Source organism: Camarhynchus parvulus, chromosome 8 (genome assembly GCF_901933205.1).
Source record: "Camarhynchus parvulus chromosome 8, STF_HiC, whole genome shotgun sequence".
NCBI lineage: Eukaryota > Metazoa > Chordata > Aves > Passeriformes > Thraupidae > Camarhynchus > Camarhynchus parvulus.
The window spans coordinates 17,679,707-17,694,506 of NC_044578.1; the positions used below are offsets into that span (position 1 = coordinate 17,679,707).

The 14,800-nt window shown below is 39.8% G+C and overlaps 1 protein-coding gene across 2 annotated transcripts in view; it reads right to left on the minus strand.

Annotated features, from left to right (window-relative positions):
- Positions 1-1,085: 1,085 nt before the first annotated feature.
- Positions 1,086-14,800, minus strand: part of DPYD (dihydropyrimidine dehydrogenase) — a 332,821-nt gene continuing 319,106 nt past the window's right edge. For both annotated transcript variants that reach the window (XM_030953352.1, XM_030953353.1), the window contains 3 exons: positions 13,644-13,787; positions 5,170-5,310; positions 1,086-2,484 (listed from right to left, as the gene is read on the minus strand). In XM_030953352.1, the coding sequence (XP_030809212.1) occupies positions 2,314-2,484; positions 5,170-5,310; positions 13,644-13,787 (456 nt within the window). In that variant the 3' untranslated portion in view covers positions 1,086-2,313. The remainder of the gene's footprint in view (positions 2,485-5,169; positions 5,311-13,643; positions 13,788-14,800) is intronic.

Consider the following 14,800-nt stretch of genomic DNA (forward strand, 5'->3'; position numbering starts at 1 on the left):
GTCTTGATTCACAAAGAATTCCTTTACCTCTCCAAAGATTACTTCACAGCCACTGAGGAATACTGAATGTCCTGTGACTACTGAATATTCTTGGAAAAGTTCTGATTTTGTTGCTACATTCATCAGGTACCTGTGCTCAGATACTTAAATTAGGTCTCTTGGCATTGTCCTGTATTTCAAAGAAACCAAACACTACCAGATGTGATACCTTCAGGACAGTAAGATAATTGGGTCTGGGGATGCAGGAACCTGCAGAGGCTGCCCTGCTCAGCCACAGGTGACACAGCAGCTCTCAGCCACAGGGCTCGTGGCAGGCAGGACGGAGAATGAGAAGTACATGGTAACAGCCTGGGAGAAGACAGAAGATGCTACCTTTCCTTGCATCTGCTGTCTGAGAAGATAAAATGTTATTTTCAAACCATCTGATTTTGATGTCTTTTTCTGCCCCACTCAAGGGCATGCTGCTTCGTAGGCAGCTCCTCAGCAGAGGGACAAGCAGTACATGCAGAGACTCTCGAAACTTTGTCACCAACATTCACAAAACAACTTGTTCTTCCCGTGAGTCCACAGTAGCTCATGTAAGATAAGAAACTACTGCAAGACTAGGAGCTTTAAAAAAGTTGCAAGCAAATATTTTCTAAGCAGCATGACTGTCTGTTCCTGTTTCATCTGAGTCTGAAAAATCCACAGTGATAAACAGGAAAATTAAAATTACAAAGAGAAAACTGTTAGTGGAGACACTGGACTTGAGCCTGCCAGCAAGTCCAGAGCACCAGCAAAACAGTGTTGGTGGAGCAAGGCCACGAAATGAAATGACACTTGAAAATGTTCAAATTTACATTGTGTGTGTGGGGAGAGAAGGCAAAAGGAAGGCAAGTCAAAGGCAGACAAAGAGGTGCCAGAGAGGGGCAAAGAGCATGATATATTCTGCACTCTAGGCAATCAATGGAACAATGTACATGTGGGTTAACTCATTAATGGTTCCTGGAGTGAATCTTAGAGATCATGAAACACCAACTGACAAGGCTCTACAAAGAAGATCTGTTTAGTAAATGCAAAAAGAAAAATCACAAACACACCCAAGCTGGTTTCAACATTTATTTATAATTCAGCGTTCAATTCATAAATCAAGAAACAAAAAACAGGGTATCTTTTTAATCAAAGCTTTTGCTGCTCACAATATATGGTATAAGAAATTGAACTGATAGATCATTTATTATTGTTATGAAACTGAAGGCTTTATATTCTTAAGTGGAGTAAAGCAGACAGCAATATGTTCATATTAGAAAGTTCCTACTGTGAGTGAAAAATGGATTAAAATTGAGATACTGTTTAGTAAGACAGATGAATCTGTAGTTATTTTTGGCTGTGAAACTGCTAGAACTATACACAGCACTGGGAGAAATCACCTTGCCAGTTTACCCTGTGTGTCTGTGTTTGGCAAACACAGCCTGCAGGGTGTGTAGTCCGTTTGCAGGCAATCAGATCTCTGACCTGAAACGTGTACATTCTGGAACATTAATTGGCACAATTAAAAAGTTATTTAGAGGATGAGCTTGGAGCAAAAAATGTTGTTTCTTCTCAGAATCCTGAAATGCAACCTGGACTTCCTAATAAGCCATTTTAACTGTTTGCAGAGATGTTATAAGTGTTCACTGAGGAGGGAAAGTAAGATCAAACCACCCATGCAACACACAAATCTGAAGAGTCCAGCATGTGTCAGTGCAAAGCGAATTTATTCTATAAAGTGACCAGTGTGAAAAAGAATTAGAAAGGATTATAAAAATACACTACCATATGTTGTAGTAGTTGAAAGTGATTAATCCAGTTCTTAAATCCTATTTTAAACTCTCTTTCATTTCTGTCTATAGAAAAATAGAAGCCACATCGCTTTGTTTGCATGCTATGTAGTTAATTACATCTTCTAAGAAACTCTTTTAAAACCAAATGTAATGTTTAATTACAAAATGCTCTCCTTGAAAACAGTTAGCTTGTACATTGATTTGTAGTTCATTAAAAATGCTTTCTTAATTATATTTCCAGCCAGAAAATACACAGAGATTAAAGAGACTATAGAGAAGTTTTGAAATCACAGCATGAATTGTAACAAGAAAGTTACACTTCAAACAGTGGACAACTGACAGCCACGATCACCTTTCTGTAATTTCAAAACTTAAATGTTGCAAAAATAGTAATTGGAAAGCAGTTTTTGCTGTACCATCTATCGGGATAACATTTTCTACAGGAGAAGATTTGCAAGGGCTAATTAGAAAGCCAATCAATGGCATCAAAGGAGGGTGAGGCTGCCCTGGCTCAGCGCGCGGGGCTCACGGCCAAGGGCAGCCCGCGCCGGGGCTCGTAGGGGGTTGTCCTGGAAACCATGCGGATGCAGTCGATGACAGGGCACACGCTGAGACACAGGGTGCAGCCCGTGCAGCTGTCACTCACCGTGGGCAGGTGGGTTTCGGGATCAAACTGGATAGCCTGCAAGCAGGAACAAACATTATTGATGGCACGCGCGGGAAAGGTCAGAGCTGCTCCCATCCCAGGGTCTGCATCTCCTGCGCTGCAACGCTTGCAGACATCTCGGTGAGATTCTGCACTGCAGCTACAGCAACTGCTCCACTGGCAGGGAACAAAACAACCCCTCCCCAGACACTGGAATTAGACAGGTGGGCCAAATTATACCTCGGCAAAAGCTCACGGGCCACAGGGGCTGGTTACAAAAGGAGGAGTTTGCTCCATGGTATTTAAACTCCCAGCTATTGCTCCTTGATGTAAAGGAAGTATTTCCTAAGGTAGCAATGTGCTGGGGTTATTGGTTTAGAGGAGACACCAGACCACACCTGCACAGCTTCAGCACAATGCCCATCACAAGGCATTCTTTTGACTTTTATTCTCAGCACAGCATAAACAATCTAATTAATAAACAGCAGAGAAAAACACATCTTATTGTGCCTTGTGTGATTACTTTTCTTTGCAAATCTTTGAAAGGAATATCAGAGTTTGGGGCAGGCAGAGTTTGCTTTAGTTCTCATGTGCCATGCAGTGAATCCTCATTACCAATTAGGGTGATAAGTGTATTTGAATGTGAAATAACAGTTGCTGTCTCAATGATATAAGCTCCTGGTTATAATGGAAATGGCAATTAAAAGCAAAAACAAAAGCTTCATGAAACCACAAAATGTCAATATCTAAGAAGCAAGACTAGAAAAGTAAAAAATTTTTAAAAGCACCAGCAACACTGAATATCCACTTTGAAGAGTTTAGGAGGGAAAATGAGACCTGAAAGTTGAACTCTGACAAACAAGCAGTGCCTTAGCAAATCTCCCTGACCACTGTCAGCACTGGGGGAGGCAGGGGGGTGATGGGATGTACTGGTGCTGCTGCAGGTTGGCTCCTAAGGCAGATTTGAGGCATTTGGGGTTTCAGTACTAGGAAGGCACAGAAGTTGCTGTAGCAACCAGCAAGGGCATGAAGTCTGTAGTAACTGCTCTGGATCTCTGAGTTTTACTTTAGCTTGAGCACAAAGAGAGCTCTGGCTTGTGAGTATTTAAGGAGGACTCCTTTCTTTCTCTCTCCCTAACAACAATGCACATCTTGAAAGGGAGTTCAAAGAGGGAGAGCAAGTCAGGACTACAGTGCTGACTTTAAATTAAGGAAAGCTTTTCTGCTGGAGTCATACAAGGTGACAGCTGCGTAGAGCAGCATGGATATTTCTGAAACAAAGGGAAGCATAAAGCAGATGCTGTTTTGAAGGTGAGGGGGGTTGTTGTTGATTTATTTGCAATTAAGAATTCCTTTGCAATTCTGTTAAATTAATTTCTTTTCAATTTCCTTAATTAAATAAGGAAAAAGCATTTTTCTTTAATTTTTCTTTTGTGCTTAGAAAACATTCTGGGGGTTTAAACTTTGGTTCTTTTGGTGCTGATTTTTATTTCCAGTTGCACAAAATAAAATTTACTAAATCTAAATCCAATCTTTTGCTCTCTAAGGGCTATATGAAAAATATAATTCTCCTGATAAATCTGATGTAAGGGGAAAGGTGAAGATTGCAATGTCAAGAAGAAATTCAGACAGTTAAAAGGCTACTGTAGTAATCTATTTTTGGGAAAAAACACCATTAATTTTCTTGTATCAGTGGAAAAAACCTTTGCTCTGACATACTTGTTTCAAATGCAGTTGATTTGCAATGGAAGACTTCTTTCTGTAAATTTATGTAGTTCAAGTCATCAGACCTATTATTGGTTAGACTGAATTCAAGATAAACAAAAACTCACAGCGTCCAGAGGACACTTGGTGTTCAATTAAAGTATTTGTTTTTGACAAGCTCTTCTCAGACTAAGATGTATGGAAACACCCACGTAGAAATTACTGTTTGCTGCATATTGGATTCCATGAAAGTTATGCTAGACCATATTTTGATTTTCTTAAAGAAAATGAATCCTCCTGTACTGTCTTTTTTACTGCAGACCAGTCCATCAGCTCCAGTGGACATGGCATGAAATGGCACCTAGGCATGCTGATATATTTCATACAACTTGCTACCATATTGAGCAATCAGAACTACTTTGCTGCAAATAGGAGCCTCAGCTCAAAATTGGGCCATTTTCTGGTCACAATGATTTCTGCAAGCTTCAACCTGCTGCTCAAAAAACCCTGGCAGTTATCCTGGAGAAAGGATTTGTAACTCGATAATCAAGATCAAAACAAAACCCCATCTGCCTGAAACCTGAATTAGTTTGGTTACTCTGAGGGAACAAGAACTGGGTTTCTTAAAAAATGTTTGGCAATAAGACCAGCCCATGTCTCCCCACAGCCCCTTGGTGGGAAGGGATGTGTTCTTCCCTTTCTCTCTCATGAACCTGAAAACCATCAAGAGCTACATTTACTGCCATTCAACTCGGGGCTTCTTCATTTCTTCCCCTTACAAAGAGTCCCAGTTGCAGTCAGGGCCCTGTGACAGTGACGTGGTCTGTGCAGCCCCCAGGACCAGCCCTGCTCGGGCAGGACTTGTGAGCCAGAGCCTGGGAGCATGATGGGCTTTGAATTCAACATTTTGGGCATCTGTTTTTACCACCTGCTCATTAACAGAAGGTGAATTCTTTCTTCCCAGCAGCAGAAAGATAACTCATCGTGCCTTTCTGCTAATTACAGCTGTGCTCTTACCTGGTAGCCAGAATCATTACAGGTCATGTAGCATTTGCCACAGTTGATACACATTTCCTCGTCAATCAGAGCCACAACTTGCTCTGTGTTGCACAGATCACCATATGTTCCAATATACTGCAGTGCTTTTCCAATTACATCCTAGGGGGAAAAAAAAAGTTATTGACTCACTTGGAAGATACCTAGGCAGTCTCTACAGCTGCACTGGAGTGCTCTCTAGTACTTCAACGAGGAAGATCTGGCCATGCATTTTGATGATGGGTAGGATTTTTCTTATAAATTTCCAAATGGCTGACCTTCCTACCCCCTGTAAAATACAAAGCATTTTCCATACAGGCACATTTTGAACAGTACTAGAAGTACACATTGTGTACAAACATGTTCTACAAATAGGTTACACATCTAGTACTCGATTTTGCATGTGCTGCTGTTTTGCCATGATTGGGTGAAACTTCAAGGAACAAAATAGAATGTAAACAGGAGTGACCTGCTATAATCAGATCATTTTTGGTCATTTCTCACTAGCACAGATTTAAGAACTCACAGCAAGGAAAGACAAAACTGAGAGAGAACAACAATAGCTCTTCTCTCTTTACCAAGGTGCATGAATGACATGATCATCAATTTATTGCAAATACTGCACAGAAGTAAGCTCTGGGTCTAATCCTGCAAGATCTGTTAACTTCACAAGTAGGAACTTGCTGCATCAACCTTACACATCAGTGCTGCAAAAGGTGTATGCCAGCACAGCATACACCAAAAAGGAAAGCTCTGCTACATAAATTAAATGCAGAAATGAGTCCAACCTCGTCTTCCTAGTCTGCTAAGAACTTGAAAACCCAGCACTACTTTGAAACAATAAGGTCTACCTGGTCTTCAGCACTTGTGCAATAGTATCTTTATGCAAAGAGACAAATTTCTTTGTTCACTTGATCCAATATTAGGATCTATGAAGTTTCTCCTAGTGACTGTTGAGCTAGAAAATTCAACCAAATCCTATACCCAGGAAGAAAGACTGGCAAATTGTACTGTTTCCTTGTTCCAAAAACACTCAAATGTTTTCTCTCTGCCAAACTCCACAGTTGCTGCCATGTGAAATACCTTGGTTGCATTCATTCAATACTAAAAGTCTTCCAGTTCTTTTCAGCAACCTGCAGAGAACATTAATGCTCTTTCAGCATAAAACAGCTATAGCACATTGCTAAAGGCAGCATGATGAGCGTGGACAGATGACTGTGAGCAAGTTATCACAGCTTAATGAGTTAACACTCATCACTCGAGCTGTGCAAGCTGATTTTGTGCATGGTCCAAAATCACTGCAAATTTGAAGTAAAATCTGTTTGTTTAAACTGCTGTAAAAGGTCAATTAACTACTATGAAAGTGTTTCAGCTAATGCATTTTAGTAGAACCAGACTTGAACTCGAAGCCCTTTACTGTGACTCCTCTGATGAACTATGGTAACTAAATCAAATGTGATCTCCTAGGAACTCCTTACACCCTCATCTTTTCATTTCCAGTTCTTAATCAGAAACATTCATGGATTTACTGGATTTACAATAGTTTTCAGGTGTCTGCAGTCTTCTGTGTCAGCTGAAATACTGCAGTGGTAGACTTCAGCTCCAGTTTGTTTCACCCCTCATGTAGGCTTGTCTGTTGACAAGCCTTGAATTTTGAACCAGCTACAGGTTTCAAAATACACATGTTTTTGTGTGATCTGCTGGCCCCAGCAATGCTAACTATCCTTGAGCCTCTACTGTGTGTATACAGCCCCCAAACATTCCACTGCCACAAATCCACATTGCCTGCAAGTATGAGCTGTGTGCTCAAGAATGTAAAGAAATTATGTAAAACCTGCACAAGATACAATTGAGTAGCTTTCCACTGCCTGCCTGTGTTGCAAAAGTATCAACAGGGGGAGATTCCTGATAGTGAAGAGCTTTTCAGTCTAAAAAACCATATGTTTAAAAAGCATAGGTCATTTTCTCAGGGAGGTTCTGGATTCACATTTATATTCTTTAAATATTGTTTGGATGTTAACAAAACCCACAGAGCTCAAGTGGGTGCAGAGATGTACTACTCCAGTAACCGTGGAAAGGAGTGTCTTGCTTATGAGAGAAGACCACAAGAACCTTACAAGATGTTTAGCCTAGGAAGCTGATGGCAGAGCAGGAATATAATGTCTCTCTCTATATATACACATCAGCGAGGAAAAGGGCTATTTAAGTTAAATGAAAATGTTGGCACAAGAACACACGATTGTAAGCCAGCCATGAATAAATGCAAAGCTAGAAATTAGAAGAGGCTTTTTAAACGGAAAAGGAGTGAGGTGGTTAATGCACTTCCAGGGAAACAGCTGGAGGGGATGGGGGAGACAGTCCAAGGTTTAGGGTAGCATTAGATAGCTCAGGAAATGGTTGCTTGAAACAACATGATCAAAATTGATTTTTCCAGCTACAAACTTACAAAGGGAATAACAAAAACAATGCATAAGGCATGGTGATTTCTGCATTTTAAACCAAGCCTCACTTCTCACAGCTCACAAAAACACACTTTTGGGGACTTAGAATCCCAAATAGGGAGCATGATGGCACTTTAGAGGCCTGAAAGTGATTTCAAAAGACTGTGTCAATGATTTACTACTCATTTACACTCATTGGTGTTGTGTCTTTTAATCACTTCTTTCTCTCAAGAAAAGACTGTAGATTTATTAATTTGCAAAGTTTCAGGACATTATTGGCTAAAAAAGCAATGGTACTTAAAAGATGTTCTGCAGGTGCACTCTTTTACAGCATCTCAGAGCTTCTTGTTTTCTCAAATCACTAATGCTTGGAACAAAATAAACAGTGCAGCAAGAAATAATCAGCTTTCACTGTTTAAAGCAGTTTCACTCCAAACAGCAACTGTCTAAAATGGCACTATGGGATTCCATACTTGGTATATCTCAGTGGCCTCCAGATCAAATTTGCACTGTTTACAGATTAATTTTTTTTTTTTTTGCCAACTGCCAGACCTGCAAACAGAAGCCAGGTTCTGAAAGTCAAGCTGTGTTCTTTCTGGCTTATGCATTAGCAGCAGCAATTTAAAAACAAACAAACAAAAAAACCAAACCAAAACTACCAAAAAACCCTCCAAAACTGGAAGTTAAATCTGCACCTCTGTGACAGCAGGGACCTAGAGTACTCTTTTTGATTACTGCTGTGCTCTCTTCCTCTTCTCAACATAACTGAAAAAACTGGGAAAGGAATGTAGTCCTGCAACTGGAACTGTCAGAGAATTCAGTTGCTATGGAGAGAATCAGAGCAGAATCCATTAGTTTTATGTTACTAATGAATACAGAAAAAAAATTCTTTTTGTCACTAAGCTAAGCAGATGTGGGTTTGAGTATAAACAAGGAGAAGATCTGTTCAGCAGGATATTAGTTTTGCAATTCTGCAATAGGTGCATTTTAATGTTAATGTATCAACCATTTTATGATGATTAGCTTTTCATTAGTCACGTATTAGTGAACCTCTATTTGTAAATACAATTCATGGTTCAGCTCTGGTCCTTGTAGACCTGCTGTGTCCATGTTCATGCAGATGCTGTTGTAAAAGACCATGCTGTGTTCTAGAGATGATGAACATCACAGGCCTCTGATTAGAAAGCCATACACAGTGCAGGTACTGCATGCCATGCAGCAAGTCAAAGGGAACACACATTCGGGAGGTTCCTGCCTTCCACCTGGTCTTTTTTGGCAATAAAGGTGAGGCATGGTCAGAGAGCGAGAGATGAAAAGAAGAAACGTTAGAAATAAAACTATGGATTAAAAAATAAAAAGTCACCAGAATCTGAGGGTACATGACCAAGGTCAATTTACAGTAAAGTAGCTTAAAAAAATACATAAGACGTACTTTTCTTGAAAGATTACAGACACTTTGCTAATACTTAAAATGCTATTAAAGGTACTCTGGGCTTTAGGGACCTCTAAGCCTTGTTGTCAGTAATACAGCTGCAATACTAGCTAAAGTGGTCCTTAAAAATAATTCAAATCATAGAATCATACCATATCACACAATATCTTGAGTTGGAAGGGACCCACATCATTGAGTCCAATTATTGGCTGTGCACAGGACAATCCCAAAAAATCACACTGCTTGCCTGTGAGTGTTGTCCACTTAAATGAACCTTTGTGACATAATTCAATGTGGTTTCTATAATGAAAATTATGCTTCTTGTATTGATCACAATTCTTTATGAAGACTGTGAAGTAATTAATTTAAAAAACCCCAAACCTCTTAAAAACCAAAACCCCAGTAATTTTAATATTTGACAAGGTGTCTGACAGAGGCCTGTGACACAAGAGAGCTCTGAAATTAACTAGCCATGAAGTGGCTAAACAGAGCAAAAAAAAAAGGGCTGGAATACAGTGATCAATGTTCAGAAAAGGTAAAGCATTAGCAGAACAAAGTGTCTCAATTTTCTGGTTTAGCTATGATGTTGTTTAATATGCTTGAGTGTGTTTTAGGAAAAGCTTTGAACCAGAAGACTGTAGAGTTGATACAAGTTTTCATTTAAACGAAATTAAAATCCAAGGAACTTGTAGGTATTTTATAGAACTTGATGAACAGGTACTATCACAGTGAAAAAATGCAGTTTGACAAGCAGCTTATCAATGTAAGTAACTTTTGCTGATCTTGCCAACAGATTAAAGAAAGAGAAAACAGGGTGGGAGACTCCACTGTCAGCTCATGGAACTGTCCTGATCAGAGGCAAACAAACCAGCCCCCATAACTACTGTAGTGCTGTTGCTCCAATTAATCAGCCACGATGTGGAATACGCAGCCATTCCAGGGTTACCAACAGAAGCAGAGTGCCCCGGAGCACTGGGCAATGATTAATGGGACGAAATTTAACAAGTCCAAGTGCCAGATTCTGCACTAAGGATAGAGTAACACCAGGCAGAAATACAACCAGAGCAGAGGAAAGGGAGGGAGGGGAGAGGGAGAGGGAGAGGAGAGACCGTTATGGGCTATTGCAGGGGAGATTATTTCTGTGATTCATGTTTGTGCAAATACTTGGGAGAATCAGCCTTAGACTCCCATAAATTATAGGAGACACATGCATAGTTCCACCTGAAATACGCAACATCTCCACACTTATGATGAAGATTACAATATGGTCTTTTCCAGGCAGGCAAGCACAAGGTAAAACACACAGATACATGCCAGGAAGGATCCAAATGGTACAAAATAGTTATGGCAAAATAGAGCTGTCCTTACTTCAATATTCCTCACCTCCCAAGAGGCTTTTAGAGATTTATCACAGCACTGGACTAAATGTGGCCAATGCCTCCTGCAGAGCTGGCCTTTAGACGGGTACTTACACATCTGCAAAAACAGACCTGCATATATGTATGTGCAAAACACCATGCAAATGTATCTGTACCAACAAGGGTGAAAAAAAGTTCAAACAAAAGGAATTTAAGCTTGAGGATCTCTGTGGATATTTTTCCAGCAGGTGGAACAGCATGTCATGCCCTAGCTAAGAGAGCTATGCCAGAATGTTTGAACTACCAAACAATCTCTACAGCAAGGCTTCCAGAATAAAAAAAGGAGGAAATAAAATAAGCAGATAAATGGTGACTGAATATTGTGGTATGGGCCCTGAAGGACAAAGAACTAAATTATTAGGAAGAAAAACATGGGATCATGTAAGGAAAGAAATTAAAGCAATAAGGAGGCAACCTGAGGTAGGCAAATACATCTGTGGGAGCTGTACAAAACTGCAACTGAAAAGAAAAGATCCAGGGCACATAGCCACATGGAGCACAATTTCTAATATTACAGACAAGTGAGAAAAGAATAAACAACTCTGCCAAATATCAAAATATGCAGTTTCAATTAATATTGAAAAATAGAGAAAAAAAGAGAAAAGCCATGGGAAAAGACATCCAAAAATAAATTAGATTTTGGATAATCACAGAGGAGTTTTAAATTGACAAATAAATGGCAATTTGACAGCATGTGGAATTTATATCAGTGTTGGAATTTACATATCACCAACCCAACAGCCAATTAGATGGATGAGGAAATTTTGGGGAGGCATCAGGAAATTTGTAGCAACACCCCAAAAATACAACCAGACAAAGGTCATAGCTCTTTCAAGGGCACCTATCTCTCCTTTAGGTACAGGAATGGGGTCTAGAGTGCCCCTAGAACTTTCTCTTTTTCAGGCTGAACAACCACAAGTCTCTCTGTCTACACAGGAAAGAACTCCTGCTGTTTGATCATTTTGGTCACTCTCTAAGGGCTTCTTTGTTGTGCCTGAGTTTGTCCAGGAGCTACTGTACATCTCTGCAGGCCTCTGGGAATGTTTCCCTGACTTCCTCTTTGTTGGGGTGCATCACTCCTGAGCTTGGAAGAGGTGATCCTTGGATATTACCAGCTTGCTTGGGCCTCTCCAGCCTCCAGGGCTTTATTTCATGGTCCTCTATCAAGCAGATCCCTGAAGAGGCCATATTCTCATTCCTCCCTGTGACTGAAATTGCTGATTTTTCCCCCTTTTAAAAGACATCATCCCAGAGGTGCTGCCAACTGCTGCTGCTGGGCTTGGCCTTGGCCAGTGGTGGGTCTGTCCTGCCAGTGGCTCTGTCAGGCCCTGGGGAGCTTCCAGCAGCTTCTCACAGAGGCCACCCCTGCCGCCCCACCTCTGTCAAAGCCGGCCATGCAAACCCAATGCAACACCTCTCACTGCTGCCTTTGTCATTATGGTGAGCACATTCCCTTAGAAAGAGATGGCCAGACTGAAAGACTGCCAGGAGTCAGCTGTGGCAATGCCTGGCTTCTTGTAAGAGCTTCAGGGTGAGCAAGATGATACCCTGATTTCTCTGGCTGAGAAGCTCCTCAGACACCACTCCGAAGTATTCAATATCTGTGTAAACAAATGTGTTTGAGGGAATTCATTTTCCTATTTCCCTGCAATGGGCTCTCTTTTCTTCTTTTTAATCTATCTCCTACTACTTGGATCTTTTTTTGCTTTTCTACTTGGAGTTAGGCATAATAAATTATTGATCTCAATTTTTTAATGTGGTTTTTTTTTTCCCCTGGTCTTCATGTCTGTTTTTTCCCTCTTGCTAAACTTTTCCCTTCATTCAGTTTACTTGCTTTTGGACAGTTATCAGTTTTTTGGTTTTCTGCTGTTTTCAGAAGCAAGCCATCTCATTGAAAATGCAGTTATTGGCTGTTGCTTCTTCTTTCTCTTTTTCCCTACATCAATACTCTCCCTGCAAGGAGAACAGAACCATGAAACCTCTGAGGTCAAGCAGGCTTTGAAAATGCTCATCATAGTGAGGAAAAAAGAGTAGGTTGCTGTTCTTTGGAACTTTTTGTGTATATATATATATATAGAAGAGAATCTCAGCACAAGAGAACAGGAGGGGTTTTCAAAAGTGTGACATAAACCAAAATAAGCAATCCAAAAACCTGAGAGAAGTCTAAAGAAGTGGTAAACTAATTAAATTAAACAGGAAGACGATTCAAAATTTCTCCTTGTCTGGTTCTGCCATCCTACCAGTTAGCTTGGAATACTGGATGTATCAATAAACTGCAATATTCTCTTGGGAATTATGTGGTTTTCTGAGCCACAGCTCATGTTTTATTTTATGCCTGGCCTTATTTTTTCAAGAATTCTTACACGTCTGCTCATGTAGATATCTGATATTCTCCCATATATGAAGAAGAAAGTCAACAAGGTCAACAGACATAATTTTTGTACTGCTTTATAAATGATCTTAATGAGAATCCTGATTTTAAAAACAATTATTTTTCCTATTCAGACTTGATGTTTAAGTAAGCTCTAAAGTGAACATCTAGAACAATTAGCTCATGCTGTTTCATTTTATTGATATTTATTGACTACCTAAGGGAAGGGAAAAGCTTCAATGTATGGATTATGCAGTAGATAGGGGTCACAGGTTTTATTTTTACCTTGACATTTACTCATTGTAGATGGTGGATCAGCTACTTAGACAAACATTCTCCAGCTTTAAAAGTTCAATCTCTAAACCTATGACACAGCTTTTATATGCACTGAACACCAGCCTTTGCCATTGATCCTACATGAGGGATGGAGGCATTTAGCACAGTGCATGCAATCAAAAGGTATAATGCAAAACAGCTCATACTGTAGCATTCAAGCTGAAAGAAATTCTAAACAGTTCTGCTTTGTTCTTCAAGGCATCACTCCTGCTTGATCTCCAACTACTGTTCCACTGCCTGAATATCTTCATTCTGAAAAATGACATTAGGGAAATACCTGCACACGTACATCACAAATAATTTCCCATCGATTTTGGTTAAAAGCTAGAAAGGTCTGCATAAAGAGTTGTCTTTGATGCCCTCTAACAAGCTTAAAAGCAGTAATAACCAACTCAAACTGCTAGAAATGACTGTGCATGTCAACTGCCTATCACTTCTTATGCATGTATTTTTGTTACCTTGATTGCTGGAATGGGTTTCTTCGGAACAAAGTGTTTTATCTCAGGAAGCTCAGCAGCCATGTTCTGTGCCTTCAGTTTTATCTTGTTCTCAGCTATTATCTTTTTGCGTTGCTCCAGGTAAGGCCCAAAACTGGGCAGTTTCTGAAACAAAAATCAGTAAACATGATTACGGTTAGCAAGGGAGTATAGTAGAAAGATGAGTCTGATCCCAAGGGTGAGATCTTGAGTCCATGTTGACTGCAACTTGCTTCTTATTCAGGAAGCTGAAATTGAAATCAGTAAGCCTGCACCAGAGTGAGAAGTGAATAAAAATCAAATATGAACATTGGGATCTGACTTGGAAATATATACTGAATATTAAAATATTAATATCTCACAGCAGAAAAATAGCTGAATTGCAGGTCAGCATCCAACAGTCTATCATTTCCCCATTGCATACTTGCTTATATATAAAAATTTATCATGTTAAATAATTCAAATGCTAACTTTATTTCTGTTTCATTTTATACTATGTGGAAAGGTATCATAAAATTATCAGTTTACTTAGAAGAGTTTCACCAGTATTTAAGATTATTTGTACCAATATCTGAATAAATCAATACATACTTTAAAGGCTACAAACATGTATTTGGCAGTGTGATAACAGAAGGCTGTTTTAACCTGTCAAAGTAAGGCTAACAAACACCAAATGAACTGAAACACATTATAATCTCCTAATTTTCCTCTATGTAACACTTGCAATCTTTTCTGGAACATTTAGTCCTTGAACCCAATTAAGCAAACTCCAAAGGAAGATTTCACTGAATTGCAAAACTCATGTCTCACCCAAGAACAGGAAAGAGCTGGATCAGATTTCCCAAAAACGCTCATCTTCCTGAACAAAAAAAATCCTTTTGCTTACCTGGAAGAGACACGGACAACTGTAGTGTGCCACGATCACAGATTTAGGTGAGTGAAAAATAGTAGAAAAATGGACTTTTGCTTGATGCAATAGACCATGCCCTTCCTCCCCTGAAACTAGTTCCTTATTCTGCAGAAGTATTTTATCCACCTAACTCAAGCCTGTTCAGAAACTACAGCAGTACTGCAGAAAGCAGCAGGTAGTAACAGGGGATACATAGCCTGAGCAGCTGCTGGCATTAATTCACGCTAAT